A 20,535-nucleotide genomic window follows, 5' to 3' on the forward strand; every position below is an offset into this window, starting at 1 on the left:
AGTATATTCCAATTAAATTGTCCAACTGTTTGCTCCTTTGTGCTTACTTAGTGTGCATCTAAGTTGTATAAGCAAACAGTAAAAATGGGGGTTAGAAATGAGAATAAGGCTGCAGCCCTGCAGTTTCCCACTGGTTGCCAGGATACAGAAAGGTCTGTGTTGCTTTTATTCTGTTTAAAAGTGTGTGATGGTTTGGTCTTTTATTTCCACTTATCCTTTTATATTTATTTATTAATTTTTATTTTGAAGTGCTATATTTTGCTAAATTAAATATACTCATTTAAGTGGATCTATTTACTTTAGGGACTAAAGCATTTTACTAAAAACAACGAAGGGGAAAAACAGCATTTAGTAAACATCTACTCTACATCTGATACTGTGCTAATAAGCAAACATTCTTTATTTATTAAATAATTTAGCATGATGTGCTCTCCTGTTTTTTGTGTGAGAAATTGCCTTATCTAATGAGTGATAGTTTATATTAAAATCCAAATCTGTTGAATTCTGCCAAAATATTGTTAGATAATCATAAGAGATGTTCTGTTTTGTTGCGTTGATGTTCTGTTTTGTTGTATTTGGCTGTGTCATGAGGCATGTGGGATCTTAGTTCCCCAACCAAGTATCCAACCCATGCCCCTGAAGTGGAAGCAGAGTCCTAACCACTGGATCACCAGTGAATTTCCTCATAAGAGATTTTTAGAGAGCGAAAGAATGAAGAGTAAATGCTAAAGAGAAAATGCTGGGTTTTGTGAACCAGAAGAATCTTTTGGCATTGTTTCTTTGTTATATTTCTCACTGTGATTTTCAGTTTTATTCTTTGCCTGTTATCTGAATTCATATTTAATCAACTGTCTTGTGTTTAAGTTGTTAATTTATCAAAATGAACCATCAGGAATGTTGCAGGATACATAACTGAAAAAGGAGAGAGTTGGTAATCCTGTAGTATTTTTGAAGTAGAAATTTAGGTTTTATCTTTAAAAACAAGCTCAGTGTTGTGCAACCGGTGTATGCATTTAGATCAGCAAGTAAATTTTAACAGAAATAGGCCAGTATTTGAGTGTAGTAATAGCAAAATTAGTGTTAATTTATTAAAAGTAAAATAGCTGATGCAAGACAATACTGAATCTAGGAAAAAAAGAAAATCAAACATGTCTTAGTGTACTGTACGCTTACAAGAAACTATTATTTTAGGGTTCTATAATACAGACTGTTCAGTAGTCTGTGTTAGATGCTGTCTAGTAGGATGATGAACTCCTGCCCCTAATGGAGGAGATAGGTTTCCTGTTCCGTATATGACATTTTGGATGAGGTAACAGTACATTTTCTGGGCTATGCCTTTGGAAATACTGCAGCAGAGACTAATGAGACCTTAGACCAGAGCTTGCCATATTTGTAATTTTTCTTCAGAAGGTAACAGTAAAGCCGTAAGACTTGATGGGCTTGTTAAACGATGTTTTACAGAGAACAACTCAGGAAATCTTGGAAAATACGCAGCCAGGTTTGAAAAAGGAAAGAGGAGCCAGTGAAATGTAGAGACAGAAAGCAGTCCTTGTATAGAAAAAGAAGTAACATCAGATCCGTGCCATGAAAACCTAGTGTAGAGTTTAAGTGAGTCAAAAGAGGCAAACATTAACAAAAGCTGAGAAAAACAAGGAAGCAGTCCTTGATCCTTTTCAGTAGTTACTTTGTCTGAGTCCCAGGTTGTCAGCCGGTTGTAGGAAGTGAAGGGACTGAGTGGTGTTAGGCGGAGGCAGCAGTTACAGATCACTGTCAAAGAATAAAAATGGAATCTTTCAGCTTTTAAACAACGTCTTTCTAAGATGGTGGAAGCTGTTGTGTTAAAGGCAAAAAAAAAAGGACTTTATGGAGAGGGAGAAATTGGAGCTACTGGTAAGGAAGGAAATAGTATTGGGAGGAAATTTTTGCAAGGAGGGTGGAGGAAGATAGCAGAGTCAAGAGATAATCTCCGTATTAGAATGAAAGCAAAAAGACCAAGTTTTAAAATAAGTTTCTCCTACCTAAAATAATGACTATTCTAAATTATGTTTTTTAATATTCTAATAGAGCTTCCCTGGTGGCTCAGAGGTGAGGAATCCGCCTGCCATTGCAGGAGACGTGGTTCAACCCCTGGGTTGGGAAGATCCCCTGGAGAAGGAAATGGCAGTCCACTCCAGTATTCTTGCCTGGATAATCCCATGGACAGAGGAGCCTGTTGGGGTTGCAAAGAGTCGGACACAACCTAGTGACTAAACAACAAAAATTATGCTAATATACTTTATTAAAATCTATAAAATTTCACATATACTTCTTTTAAATACACATGCATAAGCCTTCCTTCAAAATGCCAGTCTTTTTTTTTTTTAATTAGATCTTATATAGGAAAGATTTTCACCCTGATCAGAGTTTCCAGGCAGTAAGTAGTAAAATGGGGCCAGAAATTCTTGGAGCTCTGGTTATAGGAGGGAATCAGGAATGTATTCATTCTCCAAAAGTAGACAGTAGTGTGCATTTTTATATGAATTTAAAATTTGAGCAAGGATAATTTTTATTCATGCACTTGGCCAAACTAGGATCTGAGGATAAGAACATTTTCATTTCCATTTTTAAGAAAGTTTCTTGAGTGTCTTAGGAAACCACTCTCCTTTTTATTCATGCACTTGGCCAAACTAGGATCTGAGGATAAGATACATTTTCATTTCCATTTTTAAGAAAGTTTCTTGAGTGTCTTAGGAAACCACTCTCCTTTTAAAAATTATTTTGAAAGTATTTATTGAGTTCTTCATCAGATTCTAGTCGTAGCTATGAACGATGTAATAAGGAAGTAGATGAATTCGGTTCCTGGTATTCTTGAGGTGACTTTCTAGTTAGATAAGTAAACAAATTATCAACCTGTGTTCTCTCTTCAGTAAAGTGACCACTTAGTCATTTTACTTTTATTAAACACCAAAATAACTTCAAGATAAACCACAGACATTATGAAATATATCCAGGAACGGTCTGTTGCAAGAAAATGTGAATATAAAAAAATCTAAACTCATGTCTCAAATTAAGGAGAAATTGTTAACCTTAAAAAGTGTTTAATATTAAGGGTTGGAGTAGTAGTTACTTATTTTGAACTATGTTTTTTACTTTCAGAAACATTCTGTTTAAAGACAGATTTATTCAGTTGGATTAATAGAAGTCCTGTTGTATCAGATACGAATGTTTAACTAATATAATCTCTCCCATCAGATATAAATCAATATTTACTGATATTTGCAATTGAAGATATAAGAATATAGCACAATTTTGCTCAGTTTTAAAATATTTTGTTTCAAAGAATTGGCTGTTTTGGAAAGGTCAGCAAGTATTTTAAAATTTTTAGAGAGGAGAAAGATAGTATTTGCTTGTCATTCCATCTAGGCATCATAGTATTGATTTACATGGAATATAATTTATGGATAAAAAATTAGTACTTGCCTAAGATTATACCTGATGGCTTCTTTTTAGGTGAGTAGGTGGCAGATGTTTTGTATGTATAGGTTTTTAACCACAGAATGATATTTCTGAAGGCTGATTTGCCTAGCACCTAGACTACTTTTTTTTTTCTTTCAAGTATTTATTTATTTATGTGGCTGCACTGAGTCTTAGTTGTTTCTAACGGGATTTTTAGTCGCAGCGTGTGGAACTTAGTTCCCTGATCAGGGATTGAACCCAGGACGCCTTTATTTGGGAGATCGTAATCTTAGCCAGAGGATCACCAGGGAGGTCCCCCAGGCCACTTTAAATGGTAGAAATGTTTTCATTTGGGAACTTGAAAGTTGGTGCTTTGGAAGACTTCCTGTCTTTTAGAACAGAAGACTAGTGTGTGTTTCTGCAGTGTCAGAGACAGGTGAGACGCCTTTGCCACTTCTAGAGAAATTGCTTCTGTTTGTAATGAAGATGTCAGGGTGAATTTAATCATGTTACTGTAGATATGGCCTAGTTATTTGAAACTTAGTTGTGGAGAGAGTGTCTAGAGTGTCAAACACCTGACAGTTTTGTGATGAGAACCTTAGAAGACTGAGAGATTATTGAGAAATCTTGTTACATGTGGTTTTAAAAAAACTTGGAACAGTGAAATAAAAAATATACTTAAGTAGAAGGAGTCCTAAAAAAGACACCAATTCTATTTACAAGCTGTGTGACCTTATTTGAATCTATTTCCTTAGATATTAAAAAGGCAAAACTCTCAGGATAAAATAAAATGTGTCATAAAACAAAATATATACTGGTATAATGTGTGCAAAGGTACACTAATTTGAAGACAGATGGACGAGCAAACTTAAGGTGATAATATTATACTTTTAATTTTTATTTGGTCATTTAATATAGGAGATGCATACTAAATCTCATGTCAGAATTTTTAGAAGGAAGGGTAATAAGAGAATGGAGAAATAGAAGTTAAATATGAGCATATATTGAGTCTTTGAAATCATTCTTATTAAATCAGCATGTTGTCATTTTGTGAAAGCATGGTAATAGAAATAACTAAGGTCTCTTGGATTTTGATGACAGCATGGTTGATTTTTGTCGTTTTTTACATATATATGAAGAATAAGTACACATCTTTTCCTCTTCCTTCTCTTTTAACTTAAACTTGAAGGTTATGAATACCGATGGGACTGGGAGACGAGTGCTTGTGGAAGACAAAATCCCCCACATATTTGGGTTTACCTTGTTGGGTGACTATGTCTACTGGACCGACTGGCAGAGGCGGAGCATCGAAAGAGTACACAAACGAAGTGCAGAGCGGGAAGTCATCATAGATCAGCTCCCTGACCTCATGGGCCTGAAGGCCACAAATGTTCATCGAGTCGTTGGTAGGTAATTCCACAGTCATCTTGGAGGATGAACCAGGAATGAGAAAAGATATAGTTAGCAGCTTATAAAGTCAGCAATGTAAATTGTTGATGTTTTGAGGGGATGTAAAAATCATCTGTTAAGCCTTCTGTAATGAGAAATGGACCTTTTTTCCTCTTTCAAGGAGATTATTTGTTGAAGCTCACAAAGTTAATAAATTCTTTGTGGTACAAGTACATTTTACATTTTTCTTAAAATGTGTTGCCTTTTACTTAATATGCCATGGTGTTTCATAGTGGCTGAGTCAAGGGTTTTTAGACAATTACCTTCTTTCCAAGGGTATATCAGTCCACTTCCTTCCACTTCCCACGGTCAGACCCAAATAAACGTCCCATGAAGAAATACTCCAAATCACTTTATTCTGGTTCCTGAAACCTCCAGACCAGTTTTCAGCATATTGCCAAGTTCAGTGATACTTGTGGATGACCCAGTGCTGGGCACCATCTAGGTATCCATGAATAATGTTTAAGTCAAGAAGTTTCTTTAAAAGTGTTTACCCAGGGACAAATGAGAACTCAAGTTATTGGATCGGTTGGCAGGGATGGACCTTTAAATGTTGGTTTAGTACTGGCTGCATAGTTTGAATCGAAGGGCTAAACTTAACACCCACACCCTCTCAGAAAAAGAACTTCTATCGTATAAATAATGCAGTTTGCTTAAAGCTTCCTGTGGGTACACAGGAAAGTAATTTTGTCATACGTTTATTCCCAGTTGATCAGCACAAGAGTTTTGACCTGCTCAGTTTTCAGCTTGGGCCAGTTCACCGCTCCTGGGCGGTCACCATACTGCCACCAACTTAGTCAGACACCCAGTCAGCCTAGTGCAGCTTCAGTCAGAACTCCTGGGCTGGAACCATCCTGCTCAGCCTCTGGTGTAGCTGGGACTGCAGGCCTGCACCACTGTGCCTAGCCTTTTATTCCCTGTTAATCCTCATAATGCTTGCTTGTGAGATTAGAACTGAAACTCTAGATTTGGGAGCAAATATAATCCTAGGTCTTTGTCAAACAAATGCTTGGTCATTTAAGTTGAAAATGTGTTGATGATGTCGATTGTGTGTCCGTTTATAATGACTTTGTATTTTAGGTTCCAATCCCTGCGCTGAGGATAATGGGGGATGTAGCCATCTCTGCCTCTATAGACCCCAGGGCCTTCGCTGTGCCTGCCCCATTGGCTTTGAACTCATCAGTGACATGAAGACCTGCATTGTCCCAGAGGCTTTCCTTCTGTTTTCACGAAGAGCTGACATCAGGAGAATTTCTTTGGAAACTAATAATAATAATGTGGCCATTCCACTCACTGGTGTCAAAGAAGCTTCTGCTTTGGATTTTGACGTGACAGACAACCGGATTTACTGGACTGACATATCACTCAAGGTTAGCCAAAGAATTGGCATATTAAAACTGGGGGCTAATGGGGAGAGCTTCAAGAATTTCTGAGTCTTCATCCTGTTACCAGCTTCCTTCATTACTTAATAGGCAAGAGTTCAACAAAAAACATTTTAAAGGAAGCCAAGGAGAAGGCCCATTCAGTGTTTTAAGTATCTCTAGTGTTTTTAGTGCAAGATAGTTTGAGTATTCTAAATCTGCAAGACATAATCTTCCTCTGCTTCATTCTATTTGAATACATAAGTGACATTTTCCTTAGCTACAGAGTAAGCGCTTGTATGCTTCACATAAATGGCTTATAGAGACTTGACTCTTAGTTTATTAAAAAAAATTTTTTTCTGGCACCGGACTGAGAGTAGAAAATGCCAATTATGAATTATAGCATACCTTCTCTCCCCCGCCCCTCCCATCCCTAGAATAAATATTGACAAGCTTACTGAGTCAGTAAAGAGGAGCTCTTGACCAGAAAATCTGGAGCATAATTCTTCCTTCTTCCAGATTCTTTTGGACCTGTTTTAGATATCTTATGTAAAACTTTGACTAATATGCAAAAATCGTATTAGAGCCAGTTAGACTAATGATGATCAGTAAAATCTGTTAAATGAGTGAATAAATAAATGCGTTATTGTGTGGACTTGTGAATTTCCTCATCTTGAAAGCAGAGATAATGCCTGTCTTGCAGGGCTTTTGTGAGCATTCAACGAGAAAATATATGTACACCAAGCACTTAGGATGGTACTTTCCATGAAGTGTAGGAGCTATTATTAATAGCTTGAATTATGACTGTTTTAATTTTTAGGGGCTTCATAGCTACAATGGTAATGATATGAGTAGTGTCATATGCATTTTATAAGGTATAAGGTTGTTGAGCTGTTCCTTAGTTGATGCAATGACTTCGCATACTCTCAAGCACCTCTAGGAAGCTGTGTGTCTGTTAGTCGCTCAGTCATGTCTGACTCTTTGCAACCCCATAGACTGTAGCCCGTGAGGCTCCTCTGTCCATGGGATTCTCCAGGCAAGAATACTGGAGTGAGTTGCTGTTGCCTTCTTCAGGAGGTCTTCCCGACCCAGAGACCGAACCTGGGCCCCTTGCAATGCAGGCAGATTCTTTACCGTCTGAGCCACCAGGTTGGAAGTCAGGAAACTGACTACCAGTTAAAAGTCTACAATACTCTGGTCACATCTTTTTCACTTGATCACTAATAAGTTTTACAAGAATAGTCACTCCTCTGTTTTACTAGAATAAATTTCTGGTTCTTAAGACTCTGAAAAATTTCTCCCTGAATTGACAGTAAAACTTGAGGTTGCAGTTGTGTTCATTGGAGGTTGATGTCATTTTTTTTTTTTTTTACTGTGCTCATAAAATATGTGAATTGTATTGAGAAACTGTGCGTTTGGCTCTTGTGTATCTTCCCTTAAAACCTTAGGGTTTTGTACCTAAGCCCTGTGACATTGTTGTTAATCTTATTTCTGCAGACTATCAGCAGAGCCTTTATGAATGGCAGTGCCCTGGAACACGTGGTAGAATTTGGCTTAGATTATCCGGAAGGCATGGCCGTAGACTGGCTTGGGAAGAACTTGTACTGGGCAGACACGGGAACCAATCGAATTGAGGTATCAAAGTTGGACGGGCAGCACCGGCAAGTTTTGGTGTGGAAGGACCTAGATAGTCCCAGAGCTCTTGCATTGGACCCCGCTGAAGGGTAAACAGCTTTTCATATGTGTTCTTTGCAACTGTATTGCACATGGCCTAGTTATGGATTGTATTCTTGATGTCTTTAAATCATGCTTATTAGAAAGCTGACAGGTAAATCATAGATAGGTTTTATCTTAAAATTGTTAGTTGAGATATCACTGATTTAAAATTAATAATTAGCTAAATTTTACTTTTTGTCATTATCAGCATTAGGTGAATAAAAATTAGTGAATGGGTTAATAATTAAATATTAATGATTGTATTTATATGCTAAGTAGACAACCTTTTGAAAGGTGTCATGAAATCTATTGCTTGCACTCTCTCCCAAGTTATACCAGATTCTAAACCTGTGAAAGTAAACCCACTGAGATAATGTGTGCTAAGAAATAACTACATTAAAAACTCTACTTTAGAATGTTCATTAATTCAAAAATGGATAATTAGTTATTATTATAAACTTGGAGAAACTTTGTTACTAAACAGCGAACTTTCTGATAAATTTATTTACAACTTGACATGTTTTTCAAGGATAGATGATCCTTCTTACATGATTTAGCAAGTTTTAAAAAGAGATCTGTATAGTCAAGGCTACGGTCTTCCCAGTGGTCACTTATGGTTGTGAGAGCTGGACTGTAAAGAAGGCAGAATGCCAAAGAATTGATGCCTTCAAACTGTGGTGCTGGAGAAGACTCCTGAAAGTCCCTTAGACAGCAAGGAGATCAAACCAGTCAATCTTAAGGGAAATCAATCCTGAATACTCATTGAAAGGACTGATGCTAAAGCTGAAGCTCCAGTATTTTGGTCACTTGATGTGAACAGCTGGCTCATTGGAAAAGTCCCTGATGCTGGGAAAGATTGTGGGCAGGAGAGGAGGGTGTCAGAGAATGAGATGGCTGGATGGCATCACTGATGCAATGAGCATGAACTTGGGCAAACTCTGGGAGATGGTGAAGGGACTGGGAGGCTTGGCTTGGTGTGCTGCAGTCCATGGGGTCGCAAAGAATCGGACACAACTGGACAACTGAACAACAGCAACAAAAAAATCCATCATGTAAGAAAGCTGAATTTTGAAGAATAACTCTATTTTAAAAAGCAGAAGTTAACCTTGTGAACATACCAGCACACTGACCATGGCCATATTGAAAAATTGTTTCCCTGAATCAGTCAATTCCATGGTTAGCTTGCTGGCCATGTAGTTAGAAAGTCATACCAAAGGCACCATCTCTGTGCTGACATGTTGTGATTGGTTTATGGTGATTTTTACTCTAGGTATTAGTTACCAGACAGATAAATTTAGTAGTTGGGACAAAGGACTCTAGTTCACGTGGCTGCTGGCAACTGTGACATTTCTCCCACAGTTGTTTTCTCTTTGGCTCTTGGGATGTACTCATTCCTGTTAGCTGACAAGTACAAATGCAAACAAAGCTGAAGACAACTTGAGTTTTCAGAAAAGTGTGTTTATACATTGCTTCCAAGTCAACCATCAGCTGATGGGCTGATGAGTGAATGTCTCCTTTGGGTAGTTGATGAGACCTGGCATGCGGAGAACTTTCCTAGACCCAATATTCAGAGCGTCTTGAAACTAGCACTACTGGTTCAGCCCAAAAGGCATTTGGCTGAGAATTACCTTCTAGTTCTAGCTCTGCCATATGACTGGCTTGAAGACATAAGACAGATCAGTTGCACTTTTTGTAGGGCCTTGTCCTCCTCATCTGCAAAAGTCTGTACACTTAAGGTGAAAAACCCAGAAGAGTACATTCACAGGGACTGTAGTAGTAGTGTTCATTGCTCAGCTGACACACTAAGGGGTGTGTATAATTCAGTAGTATGTTACCTTGGATAATGTGACCAAATGCATTTGAAACTTTCCTTTTAAACTTCAGTTCACAGTTGTTAAGTTGTACCTTTGATGTACTGCTGCAACTTGGTTTTTGGGGGAGTGACTTACACACATCAGAAAGTAAGTTTAAAAAATTTAAAAACTCGAATTACTTGTCTTCAGAAATACATGTATTTTGTTCTGAAGTGAATCAAATTCTGAGACCAGCGCTTTAATCCTTTGCTATCTTCTTGAATATTAGTTTTATAAATGCAAGTGCTGCAATAAGGAAACCATGGGTTTGTTTCCAATTCCTAGGTTTTGGATGGAACAGATTCATTGGAAACACTAAGGAAAGCTGACTCATTTCCTTTTTAGGATATGAGAAAAAATATTTAGTTGAGACTGCCAATGTAATTGAAAAAAATTAATAGCTATGATTTTACTTTGCCAGTTTCCTTGATTTAATGTATATTTTCTTTAAATTTACTTAGTTACTATACATGAATATGATCCTTTCTCCCAAATAATCCAAAGTGAAATGTGAAATATCCACTGGTTTGAATTTAGATTTATGTATTGGACTGAATGGGGTGGAAAACCTAAGATAGACAGAGCTGCCATGGATGGAAGTGAACGTACTACGCTAGTTCCGAATGTGGGACGAGCAAACGGCCTAACTATTGATTATGCTAAAAGGAGGCTTTATTGGACAGACCTGGACACCAACTTAATAGAGTCTTCAAATATGCTTGGTAAGCTGTATTCTTTTTTTAGTTCAGAGAGATAGTATATAATCCTTTCTGTGCAAAAATCAGTGGCTGCTGTTTACCATAGGTTAGATACGATACTGTTAATAAAACTTCATATGAATGTCTAGGTTCATCCTCTGTCTCACATTGTATCCTATTTATTAATAGTGGGCCAAGTACTTAGATTCATATCTCTTTCATATGTGGAAATTTCATTACTGTTGGGCTTATAATGGAATTTAAAACTCCCTGGATATTTCTGAAGTGACTTTTTGTAGCAGTAAGATACAGTATATACATTTCCATCTTTTTATGGAAGGAAGAAGTGAACTGTAGACCTTTATGGAGGGAAAGTAAGACCACAGTCAAAATAGACCATCTACAGGAGTTTAAACAAACTCAGTGAGTTTTAGAACAAAAAAGTATTAGTTTGAGGTATGGGGTCAGACTGCAGATGGATTGATTTCAGAAGACTTGTTTGGTTTAAGAATTGCTTTTGAAGGAATTTTTCTACTTCAAATTGCTTACAAAAGTAATGTTTTAAATGTTACCTTTTCTTTTTCTTTACCAACAAGACTCTCGCTTTCTCACATATTACATCTTTCTGCGTCTCCCCTGTCTGCTGCCTTTCTGAAAATAGGACTCAACCGTGAAGTTATAGCAGATGACTTGCCTCATCCTTTTGGCTTAACTCAGTACCAAGATTACATCTACTGGACGGACTGGAGCCGACGCAGCATTGAGCGTGCCAACAAAACCAGTGGCCAAAACCGCACCATCATTCAAGGCCACTTGGATTATGTGATGGACATCCTCGTGTTTCACTCCTCACGGCAGGCAGGATGGAACGAGTGTGCTTCCAGCAATGGGCACTGCTCCCACCTCTGCTTGGCTGTGCCAGTCGGAGGTTTTGTTTGTGGATGCCCTGCCCATTACTCTCTGAATGCTGACAACAGGACTTGCAGTGGTAAGCTGCATTACCCCCCTCAACGCAAGCTAGAGTTAGAGAAGGAAGCAGACTTTTGAAAATACTGTAGTTCATATTCTCTCTAGAGTGAGAAGTTGTCAAAGTCCAGAGTTGATCATTTGTTTGTATAAATGGGAAGGACTAAAAGTGAAAAAGTGCAAATTTTTGTTACTTTTGTTTGGTGATAACGGTTTGATGTTATGGAAAAATTGATATTATAGGAAAAGTAAGTATTTTATCCTTGGGGATTAAATATGAATAGCAAAATTTGCATAGCTTCTTTGAGAGAACATGCATGTGTGCTAGACATAATTCATATTTATTCATGGTGAAGGAAGGAAAGAATAGTACAAATAGTACAACAAAGAGACTCTACAAAATATAATCTGCTTGTCCTTTGAAGTTCGTAGAATAGGCTAAAGATGAAAAATGTAAGTGTGCAAGAGGCCAGGCTTATGAGTAAATGTAGCCAGTACGAAACAATAGTAAGTAGATGGGGAGGGAAGCTATAGAGCACAGGCTCTGAACCACAGTGAGTGGTTGCCACCTAATTCTAGCTAATGGTACCAGGTCGTCTCATCTAGCCACGAATCTGGGTTCACATGCACAAAGACACACACACACACACACACACAAACACACAGTGCTTGGAACATCAGGACACAGTGTGTAACTACCTTGTAGGATTGCTATGAAAACTGAGTAAAGTATAGCATGATTTGATTGCTGTGGAGAATGGATTTGAGGAGGAAAATAAATGGAAGCAGGTCAGCCAGTCAGACTGCTGTGATAATGCAGGTCAGCTTGAACTGGGGTAGTGGAAGTTGTGGAGATATTGATGGATTCAAGATGTATTTTGAATGAACCAAACTTGTTAATGGATTGTATATGAAGAAGGAGAAGAGAGAGGAAGCAGGATGATGCCTAGATTTTTGATTTGAGCAGTTGATAATAAATGGGAAAGATTAATTTTCAAGAAAAATTAAAAAATAATTTTAGTCAGGTTTATATTGATTTTCCTATGGGAAATAGAAACATTAAATGAGTAATTGGGTACAGGAATCTCTAGCTCAGAGAAGAAGAAATGAAATTAGAGGCATAAGTTTTAGAAATGTCAGCATGTATTTAAAATGGACACTTAGGGAGAAGGTGTATACCTGGGGGTCAGCAAACGTTTTCTTTAATGAGCCAGAGAGTGAATACTTAGGCTTCGTGAAGACTGTAATCTCTCACACACCTCTTCAGCCCTGTCCACTGTGATATGAAAGCAGCCACAGATGATGTTTTTAAAATCGGATCAATTCTGATAAACTTTGTTATAAAAACAGGCAGCAGGCCAGATTTACCTTGTGGGCCATAGTTTGCCAGTTCCTGGTCTGGAGAAAAGAAGGGGTCTGGTAACCTCAGGAGCTCTGGTTTAGGAGGGAAAGTTCACAGTAGACATTTTAGAGAAGCAGTCAGAGAGGCCAAAGGATGGGACCCAGAAGGCAGGAGAGAAGATTGTTTCAGAGTAGGTCTGTGTTGTTTCAGAGTAGGACTGTGTTGTGAGTGCTGCTGAGAGGTTGAGTAAGGTGAGGCCTAAACTATCCACTGGATATTTGGGTGAGGTGGTTATTAGTAATCCTGAAAGAAAGTAATTTCAGGAAAGTAACAGTGAAAGATGGAAATAGATCAACAAGTGAATGGAGCATAGAAAGGGGAGAACAGTGTGTGTGTCATGTAGACATCTTTTTTTTAATAGAAGGAGTTTGACTTTGTAAGGAGAAAATAGGGGTGAGAATTGATGGAGGATAGAGATAGAAGAATATGGAAAGGCCTTTCGAGGTCATGTTTGGGATGTTTATACCAGTGTGTTCTAGTTGGTAAATGAAGGTCATGAGAAATCACTGCTGAGTGTCCCTGATGTCTGTTTTGGGCTGTTTCTGGGATGATCCGTGTTTCCAGAGGCTTCCTGTCCATGTATTCTTTTTTTGTAACATGTATCATTTAATATTTGCGCAGAGATGTGTTAAATCCCAAAGGAGATTACAAGAGAAGTTTAACACAAAGTACTTGCCCTCAGAAAGTTTTCTAACGTTGTGTTTTTTACTCCTGGACCTGTGTTTCAAAAGCTAAATCAGATCATGGCCTTTTTCTGCTCAAAATCTCCTATTTCACAGGGAGTGAAAACCTCGTTCTTCTAATGACCTACAAGTTCCTGCATGATCTGTTCCTTCACAGCCTCCCCACCCGCTTGCTTCTCTGACTTCAGCTTTTACTGTTCTCTCTCTCTCTCTCCATGGCAGCCACACTAGGCTCCGTGCTCTTTTCACAGGTGCCAGTCACTCCTACTTCAGGACTGTGGTACTGCGTACTTCCTCTACTTGGAATGTTTTCCTGCAAATATTTGCATGCGTATACTTCACCTCTATGTCTTGACTTAATCGTGACCTCCCCAGAGAGACCTAATCTGCCCGATTTAAAGTTGCAAGTCCTCCTTCCACCCTGTCTTGCGTTGCCAGTGCCCCTAACCTACAATTCTTCTTTTTCCATGACCCTTAATCACTCTCCGGTATACTGTGAAATTCATTACTTATATACTATAGCGTCTTTATTATGTTTATTACTTACTGTCTGTTTATTGGAATATAAACTCCACGAAGCAATTTTTTTTCCTGTTTTTTAACTGATGTATATCTAAGGTGCCAAAAATAGTTTTCGGTAAATAGTAGTCATTCAAGAAATCATTGTTCAGTAAAAGAATGAAGAAGCAAAACAGGATTTGGAAAAACAGGTGCTTTTTCCATTCAGCAGCTTTGTGACTGGGGAACAATTACTTAACCTTTCTTTAAAAATTAACTATTCTCTTTGCTCATCTATAAAGTGGAATAATTTGGGGAACTAGAAGACATCTAGTATGATGTGTGGCATGCTGGAGGTTCTACGTAAATGCTTGTTTCTTTTTTTCCTCCAGTTCTTGGAAATAATTTTGTTTTCTTTCAAAATCATGGCTACAGGGCTCTCCTTAATGATGTCATCTCATGCTTGTTTCTTCATTTGTTTATGCATGTATTCTTTCAGTGAATATTTACTGAACAGCTAATCCACACTGGGCATTATTTGAGCCAATGAAGAATGTATTGCTGAATGAAACAGACATTAATCCCTGCCCTTGTGGAGGTTCCATTCCATCGAGATAGATAATGAACTAAATAAGTAAATATATCGTGAGGTAGAGGGATATGAGTGTTAACGGAGAAAATTATGAGCAGGAAAGGGTGAGTAGGAGTATCTTGATGTTAAATAGGATCATGAGAGAAGTCCTGGCGTGAAAGTGACACTATGTCAGGAACTGAGGGAGGTGAGGAAATGAGCTGTGCTGGCTCTCTGGGAGAAGACCTGTCAAGCAGAGGGGAACAGCAGATACAGAGGCCCTGCGGGGAACATGTCTGGCGTGTTGGAGAAACACCTGGGGGCCAGTGTCTCTGGAACAGAGTGTGAAGAGATTAAGTCAGAGAGGAAGCAGGAGGCCACATTGTGTAATCCTGTGTTCAGTACTGAAGCGGTTGGCCTCTGTGGCAGCTTTGTGTAGATTGAGAAAAGGTGTTTCCTCTGGGCACATGCAGCTGCACAGATTCTTGACTTGGCTACCCAGGTGTGGCCTGGGCTTCAGTCCCTACTCGAGGCCTTTGGCACAGCTCAGAGGTGGCACAGTCCAACGTGGTGGGCTTGGGCTTGTCACTTACAATGTTCTTATACCAGAGTGGTACCTTTCTTTGAGCTTTGGGCGAACACTTGTGTCTTCAGAGGAGAGCTGAAAAGCTCCTGCCTGCTTACACCTTCTCCAGCTTCTGCATCTGGGAGTGCAACACTGAGACAGCCGACAGAACCGTTTTGAAAGCCTTCTGCAGGAGACGAGGGAGTGGTGGTTGGAGGTGACGTAAATTAGCATGGGTTTAGGCTTATGGAACTGCGTATTCTTTGTCCCTTTTGTAAATAAGTCAGAACATCAGCTTCCTCCTGGAACTCTTGAGCCAACTGTAATTAATGTCATCCATAGACTTTTTGAACTGAGTATTTATTTGGAGCCATATTTGGCTTTGTCATCATCTGTGTTTCTAGAACACCTAATCATGAAAGCTTATTAAAGGTTAAAATTTCACTCAAAGAAAAAAACAGTACAAAGTGAAACATAACTAGGAGCCAAATATATATTTGATAAATTATTTCCCAGGAAAATTTGGCAGCTAAAACTGTGGGGTCTTTCATCTGAGTTTCATTGTATGTCTTAATATGCTATTTTGTTGGAAGCTTACCATTCAGGACCTTTTTCTTTCTTTCTTTCTTTTTTTTTTTTTTTCTATTTTCTTGATTTGCAAGGAAGTAGTACTGCCAAAAAATAATTCTTTTTTTAAAAAATGGGAGACTTGTTGTTAACTACTCTGTTGTGACATGTATTCTTACTACTTAAGGTGTTGGTTCTACTAAAATTGCTGAAAGTTGTTAAATCAATGTGCTGTGGACTCTACACAATGGAGAGTTCAGTGGAGTCATTGTAATATTTTCTAAATCTTCCAAGCTGGGTGTGGACTTTGAGCCAGTGGGGAACTTAAAGCAGAATTTCAGGGTTGTGAATACCAAGTTTCTTTGTGAGAAGCAATGATTTCTTCAAGATTTAAGCTGATGTACATTTGGGTATAGGTGTAACATCAACCAGGGAACCACAAGTAAGGGCACTGTGAAGAATGATGCTTAGGGGACAATAAAGCAAGGAGTCCTGTTTTGACTATTTATGTTTAGATCCCTGATAAGGACAAAATTTCTGCTGGATTTAGGTGATGACTGAGCAACAAGAGAAGAGAGTATAATTTGGGGATTTTTACATTTATTTTAATGAAGATTTTAAAAAAGACTGTTAGACTTTGAAGTTTTTGGTAGCATTGTCAGATGGTGTTCTTTTTTAGATACTCTCCTCCATTAAAGATGACTGCATAGTAATCAGAGGCCTAGTCCCTGGGACAGGGAAATGTTGTCTCAGCTGCTTTTCCCTGTTTCATAGACTTCAGTCATCAACTTCGTGTGTGACTTTTTTTTTTAATGGTTCCCTCTCCTTGCAACCATTACATCCCCACAGTGTAAAACAAAGCCTGTATCTACCACCCATGAGGGTTTGTTCTGTTCCTACTAACATCACATTTATTATTGCCACTACTGATAATAAGAAACAATAGCTATTTTTACTTGACATTTATATAATGCCTTATAGTTTTTTTGTTCAAGTATTGTACAGTTGGGGCTTCCCTGGTGGCTCAGTAGTAAAGAATCTTACTGCCAAGGCAGGAGATGTGGGTCCAATCCCTGGATCAGGAAGATCCTCTGGAGAAGGAAATTGCAACCCACTCCAGTATTTTTGCCTGGAGAATCCCATGGAGAGGAGCCTGGTGGGCTACAGTCCTTGAGGTTGTAAAAGAGGCATGACTTTGTGACTAAACAACAACAATAACATTGTATAATTGACATAGTACTTTACCGTTTTATTTTTACTTATGTTATAAAATTCTTACAGCAACTCAGTGAGCAGGACAGCATAACTATAACCTTCTAGTTGAGTATATTTTGACCCAAAGAGGTTGAAGGCTGTAGTTAAGATCAAGTGACTAAATCATGTGAGAACTGAGACTAAAACCAATCTTGAAGTCTCTTTTCTGACCTATGGAGACCCAGATTTCTTTTCACCTACAAGAATATAGATGATGGAGGAGTTAGGATTATTCACTTGGTAGACAGGGGAATTTTGTTTTGTCAGATGCTTCAATGAAATCAGGTGTCCTGTGATGATGCCACTGTGGACAAGACAGAGAAAAACTGGCTAGTTGGCTGTGTCATGGCGTAAATTCATAACTGGTTTAGTAACCAGAGTGTGGTCAGTGTTTCCTCGAAGATTTCTGGAAGCATTCCAAAGGGCTTTGTCTCATACAAGTCTTCAACATACATGTCTGTTTTTTGTGAGATACAGGCAACAGGCTGATCAAATCTTTGAGTGATCTGAGACTTAGGATAACTGTTTCATATTTGCTTTTTTCTCTCTTTAAGCTCCAACTACTTTCCTGCTCTTCAGTCAGAAGAGCGCCATCAACCGCATGGTGATTGATGAACAGCAGAGCCCTGACATCATCCTTCCTATCCACAGCCTTCGGAATGTCCGGGCCATTGACTATGACCCCCTGGACAAACAACTCTATTGGATTGACTCACGACAAAACATGATCCGAAAAGCACAAGAAGATGGCAGCCAGGTAATCCAGGGCTCAGTTCAAAACCCAGTCCTTCTGTGTAGTTATTGGACCAACCAACCATCCTATTTTACTTATGTCATGACTCTGCGTGTGTGTGTGTGTGCGTGCGTGCGTGTGTGTGTGTGTGCGTGCGTGCGTGTGTGTGTGTGTGCGTGCGTGTGTGTGTGTGTGCGTGCGTGTGTGTGTGTGTGTGTGTGTGTGTGTGTGTGTGAGAGAGAGAAACTGAAATTCTGAACCTGGCAGCTTTTTTTCTCTCCTAAATGATCTTTGAGTAAACAGTTGTTAGCTAATGCTATTGAAATGAAGATTGTATTGTATTAAAATAACGTCTGCTCATATATTAGAATGACTTTGTCAGTGCCACCCATATCCATTTATATTCCATTTTATTTTTTGTTTCGTTTACATGGAGTGTTGGAAACTTTGAAAGCAAATAGACCCTTGGTTCTAATCTCAGCTGTCACTCACTAGGATTCTTATGAATTTTTAGGTGAAAGGAATGTAAAGCACATAGCCCATTACCTATTACATGATAGGTACTTGATTAATAATTGTTCTTTTACTAGTAACTATTATTTAAAAGTTTCAGAGAATGGGAAACATAAAACACAATCTCAGTAAAATTAAAAGCATCTAAGATACGTTGTTATTAATCTAATGGTTTTTGGTTTTGTTTTGTTTTGGTAAATATTACTTCGTGACTGTGGCATAGGAATGAAAATATTATCAACACATCTTATCTGTGCTTACATTCTAATCATGAGTCACACACCACTGTCCATAATTCTTTGCTTTCTTTCTGTGTCCAAGCAGAATTACACCAGGATCACTGTAAATAATTATTTGTCATCTTCCTTGTAGCACTAATGTTAGATTTTTAATGTATGAAAATTAGATTGCTAGGTTTTTTTTTTTTTCATATCTTATCTGACAAAGAGCAAGGAGATAATGTATTTAGGTCTGCTGAGATATAATTTAAGGTATAGTTATAGCTGTATATTACAGATGTACTTTACACTGTGTAGGTCAGGACTGATTGACCGATAAACTAGTTGATTGAAATTGTAACTGTTGTTATATAGCCAAGGATGTAGCAAATAAATGAGACAGCATCGTTAAGGAGTGTTACCTTGGAGATACCAAGTAAATAAAATACCATTTATTCAGATAAAACAGAGGAACAGTGGCTGTTTTTTGCCTTGTTTTTTTTTTTTTATTGTTTTGAGGGGGTAGATTTTAGGATTAGAGGACATGATTGATAGGTGTGGTTTGTAGCCCTGACTAACTGCTGTTGTCTCTAGAGCAGAGATTCTCAACTTCCGCACTATTGACATTTTTGGCTGGATAATTCTGTGTGGGGGCGGTCTGACCTATACATCATATTTTAGCAAGGCTAAAGAATGTTTAGCAAGGCTTCCCCCAACGGCTCAGCAGGTAAAGAATCCACCTGCAATGCAGGAGACACAGATTCCATCCCTGGGTTGGGTAGATGCCCTGGTGAAGGAAATGGCAACCTGTTCTAGTATTCTTGCCTGAAAAATCCCATGGGCTGAGGAGCCTGGCGGGCTACAGTCCAAAGGATTGTGAAGAGTTGGACATGACTAGGCACGCATGCACTGGCCCCTGCCCCTTTAAAAGCCAGTTATACCCCCATAGGTGTAACAGTCAAAAATGTCTCCAGACATTGACCAGTGTCCCTGATAGGTGGTGGTTTAGTCGCAAAGTCGTGTCCGACTCTTGCGACCCTGTAGACTAGACTGTAGCCTGCCAGGCTCCTCTGTCCATGGGATTCTCCAACAAGAATACTGGAGAGGGTTGCCATTACCTTCTCCAGGGGCACTTGCAAATGCAGAATTGCTCCTGGTTGAGCACCACTGCTTTAGAGCTATTTCTAGTGTGTTCTTCTAGCCACAGCTGTCTCTAGTTTATAGGAAGCAGCTGCCACCTTCTCACTCCCATCTCTCATCAGTGCACTGTCATGTTCTTAGAGCAACTAAAACAGCCTCTGTCTCTCTTCTCCTTTATGTCATAATAACCAAGGGAACGTTTGAAATGTTCACTAAGAAATGTCCCTTGAGACTTCAGCATTCCACTCAGGTGTGTGACCACATACACGTAAGTTTGTGAGTCATCTCAGGGCTGTCTGGCTTGGGGTCTCACGTTCTGTGTATGTTTCTTTTTCTCTCCTTAGGGCTTTACTGTGGTTGTGAGCTCAGTTCCGAATCAGAACCTAGAAATCCAGCCCTATGACCTCAGCATTGATATTTATAGCCGCTACATCTATTGGACTTGCGAGGCCACCAATGTCATTAATGTAACGAGATTAGATGGGAGATCAATTGGAGTGGTATTAAAGGGCGAGCAAGACAGACCTCGAGCCATTGTGGTAAACCCAGAAAAAGGGTATGTTACCAAGGGGGAATCTGAAACCCTCATCAGCCTTCGTATTTATCCCATTTATATTCTTGCTTTCTCTGTTTTTCTGCCTGGAATGTCCTTCCTTAGTCACTACTGCTTTACCGGTCATTTCTACCCATACCTCCAGAACTGCTGGAACCATGTCGTCCTCCACCAAATCCCCTTGATCCCCCAAATGTGACGTCCTCCTCTCTTAAATGCCCACTAGTCTGTATTCGTGCCTCTTTAGTACTTTCCAGTTTACCTTATACTCGATTATTTTCAGGCTTATATTTTCTACTCGGCTTTAGGTTCCTTTATGATAAGAACTAGTATGTCTTTAATACAGAGCTTTGCATTCAA

The 20,535-nt window shown here is 38.8% G+C and overlaps 1 protein-coding gene across 18 annotated transcripts in view; it reads left to right on the forward strand.

Annotated features, from left to right (window-relative positions):
• LRP6 (LDL receptor related protein 6) overlaps positions 1-20,535 on the forward strand; it is a 184,772-nt gene that overhangs the window by 119,316 nt on the left and 44,921 nt on the right. For all 18 annotated transcript variants that reach the window (XR_014081982.1, XM_081589307.1, XM_081589312.1 and 15 more), the window contains 7 exons: positions 4,625-4,841; positions 5,965-6,254; positions 7,743-7,969; positions 10,352-10,536; positions 11,174-11,500; positions 17,573-17,775; positions 19,967-20,178. Coding sequence is in view for 17 of the 18 variants with exons in the window: in XM_081589307.1 (XP_081445433.1) it covers positions 4,625-4,841; positions 5,965-6,254; positions 7,743-7,969; positions 10,352-10,536; positions 11,174-11,500; positions 17,573-17,775; positions 19,967-20,178 (1,661 nt within the window). In the remaining variant the exon portion in view is untranslated. The remainder of the gene's footprint in view (positions 1-4,624; positions 4,842-5,964; positions 6,255-7,742; positions 7,970-10,351; positions 10,537-11,173; positions 11,501-17,572; positions 17,776-19,966; positions 20,179-20,535) is intronic.

The sequence above is a fragment of the Giraffa tippelskirchi genome, chromosome 4 (assembly GCF_054371585.1).
Source record: "Giraffa tippelskirchi isolate mGirTip1 chromosome 4, T2T-mGirTip1v1.2.pri, whole genome shotgun sequence".
NCBI lineage: Eukaryota > Metazoa > Chordata > Mammalia > Artiodactyla > Giraffidae > Giraffa > Giraffa tippelskirchi.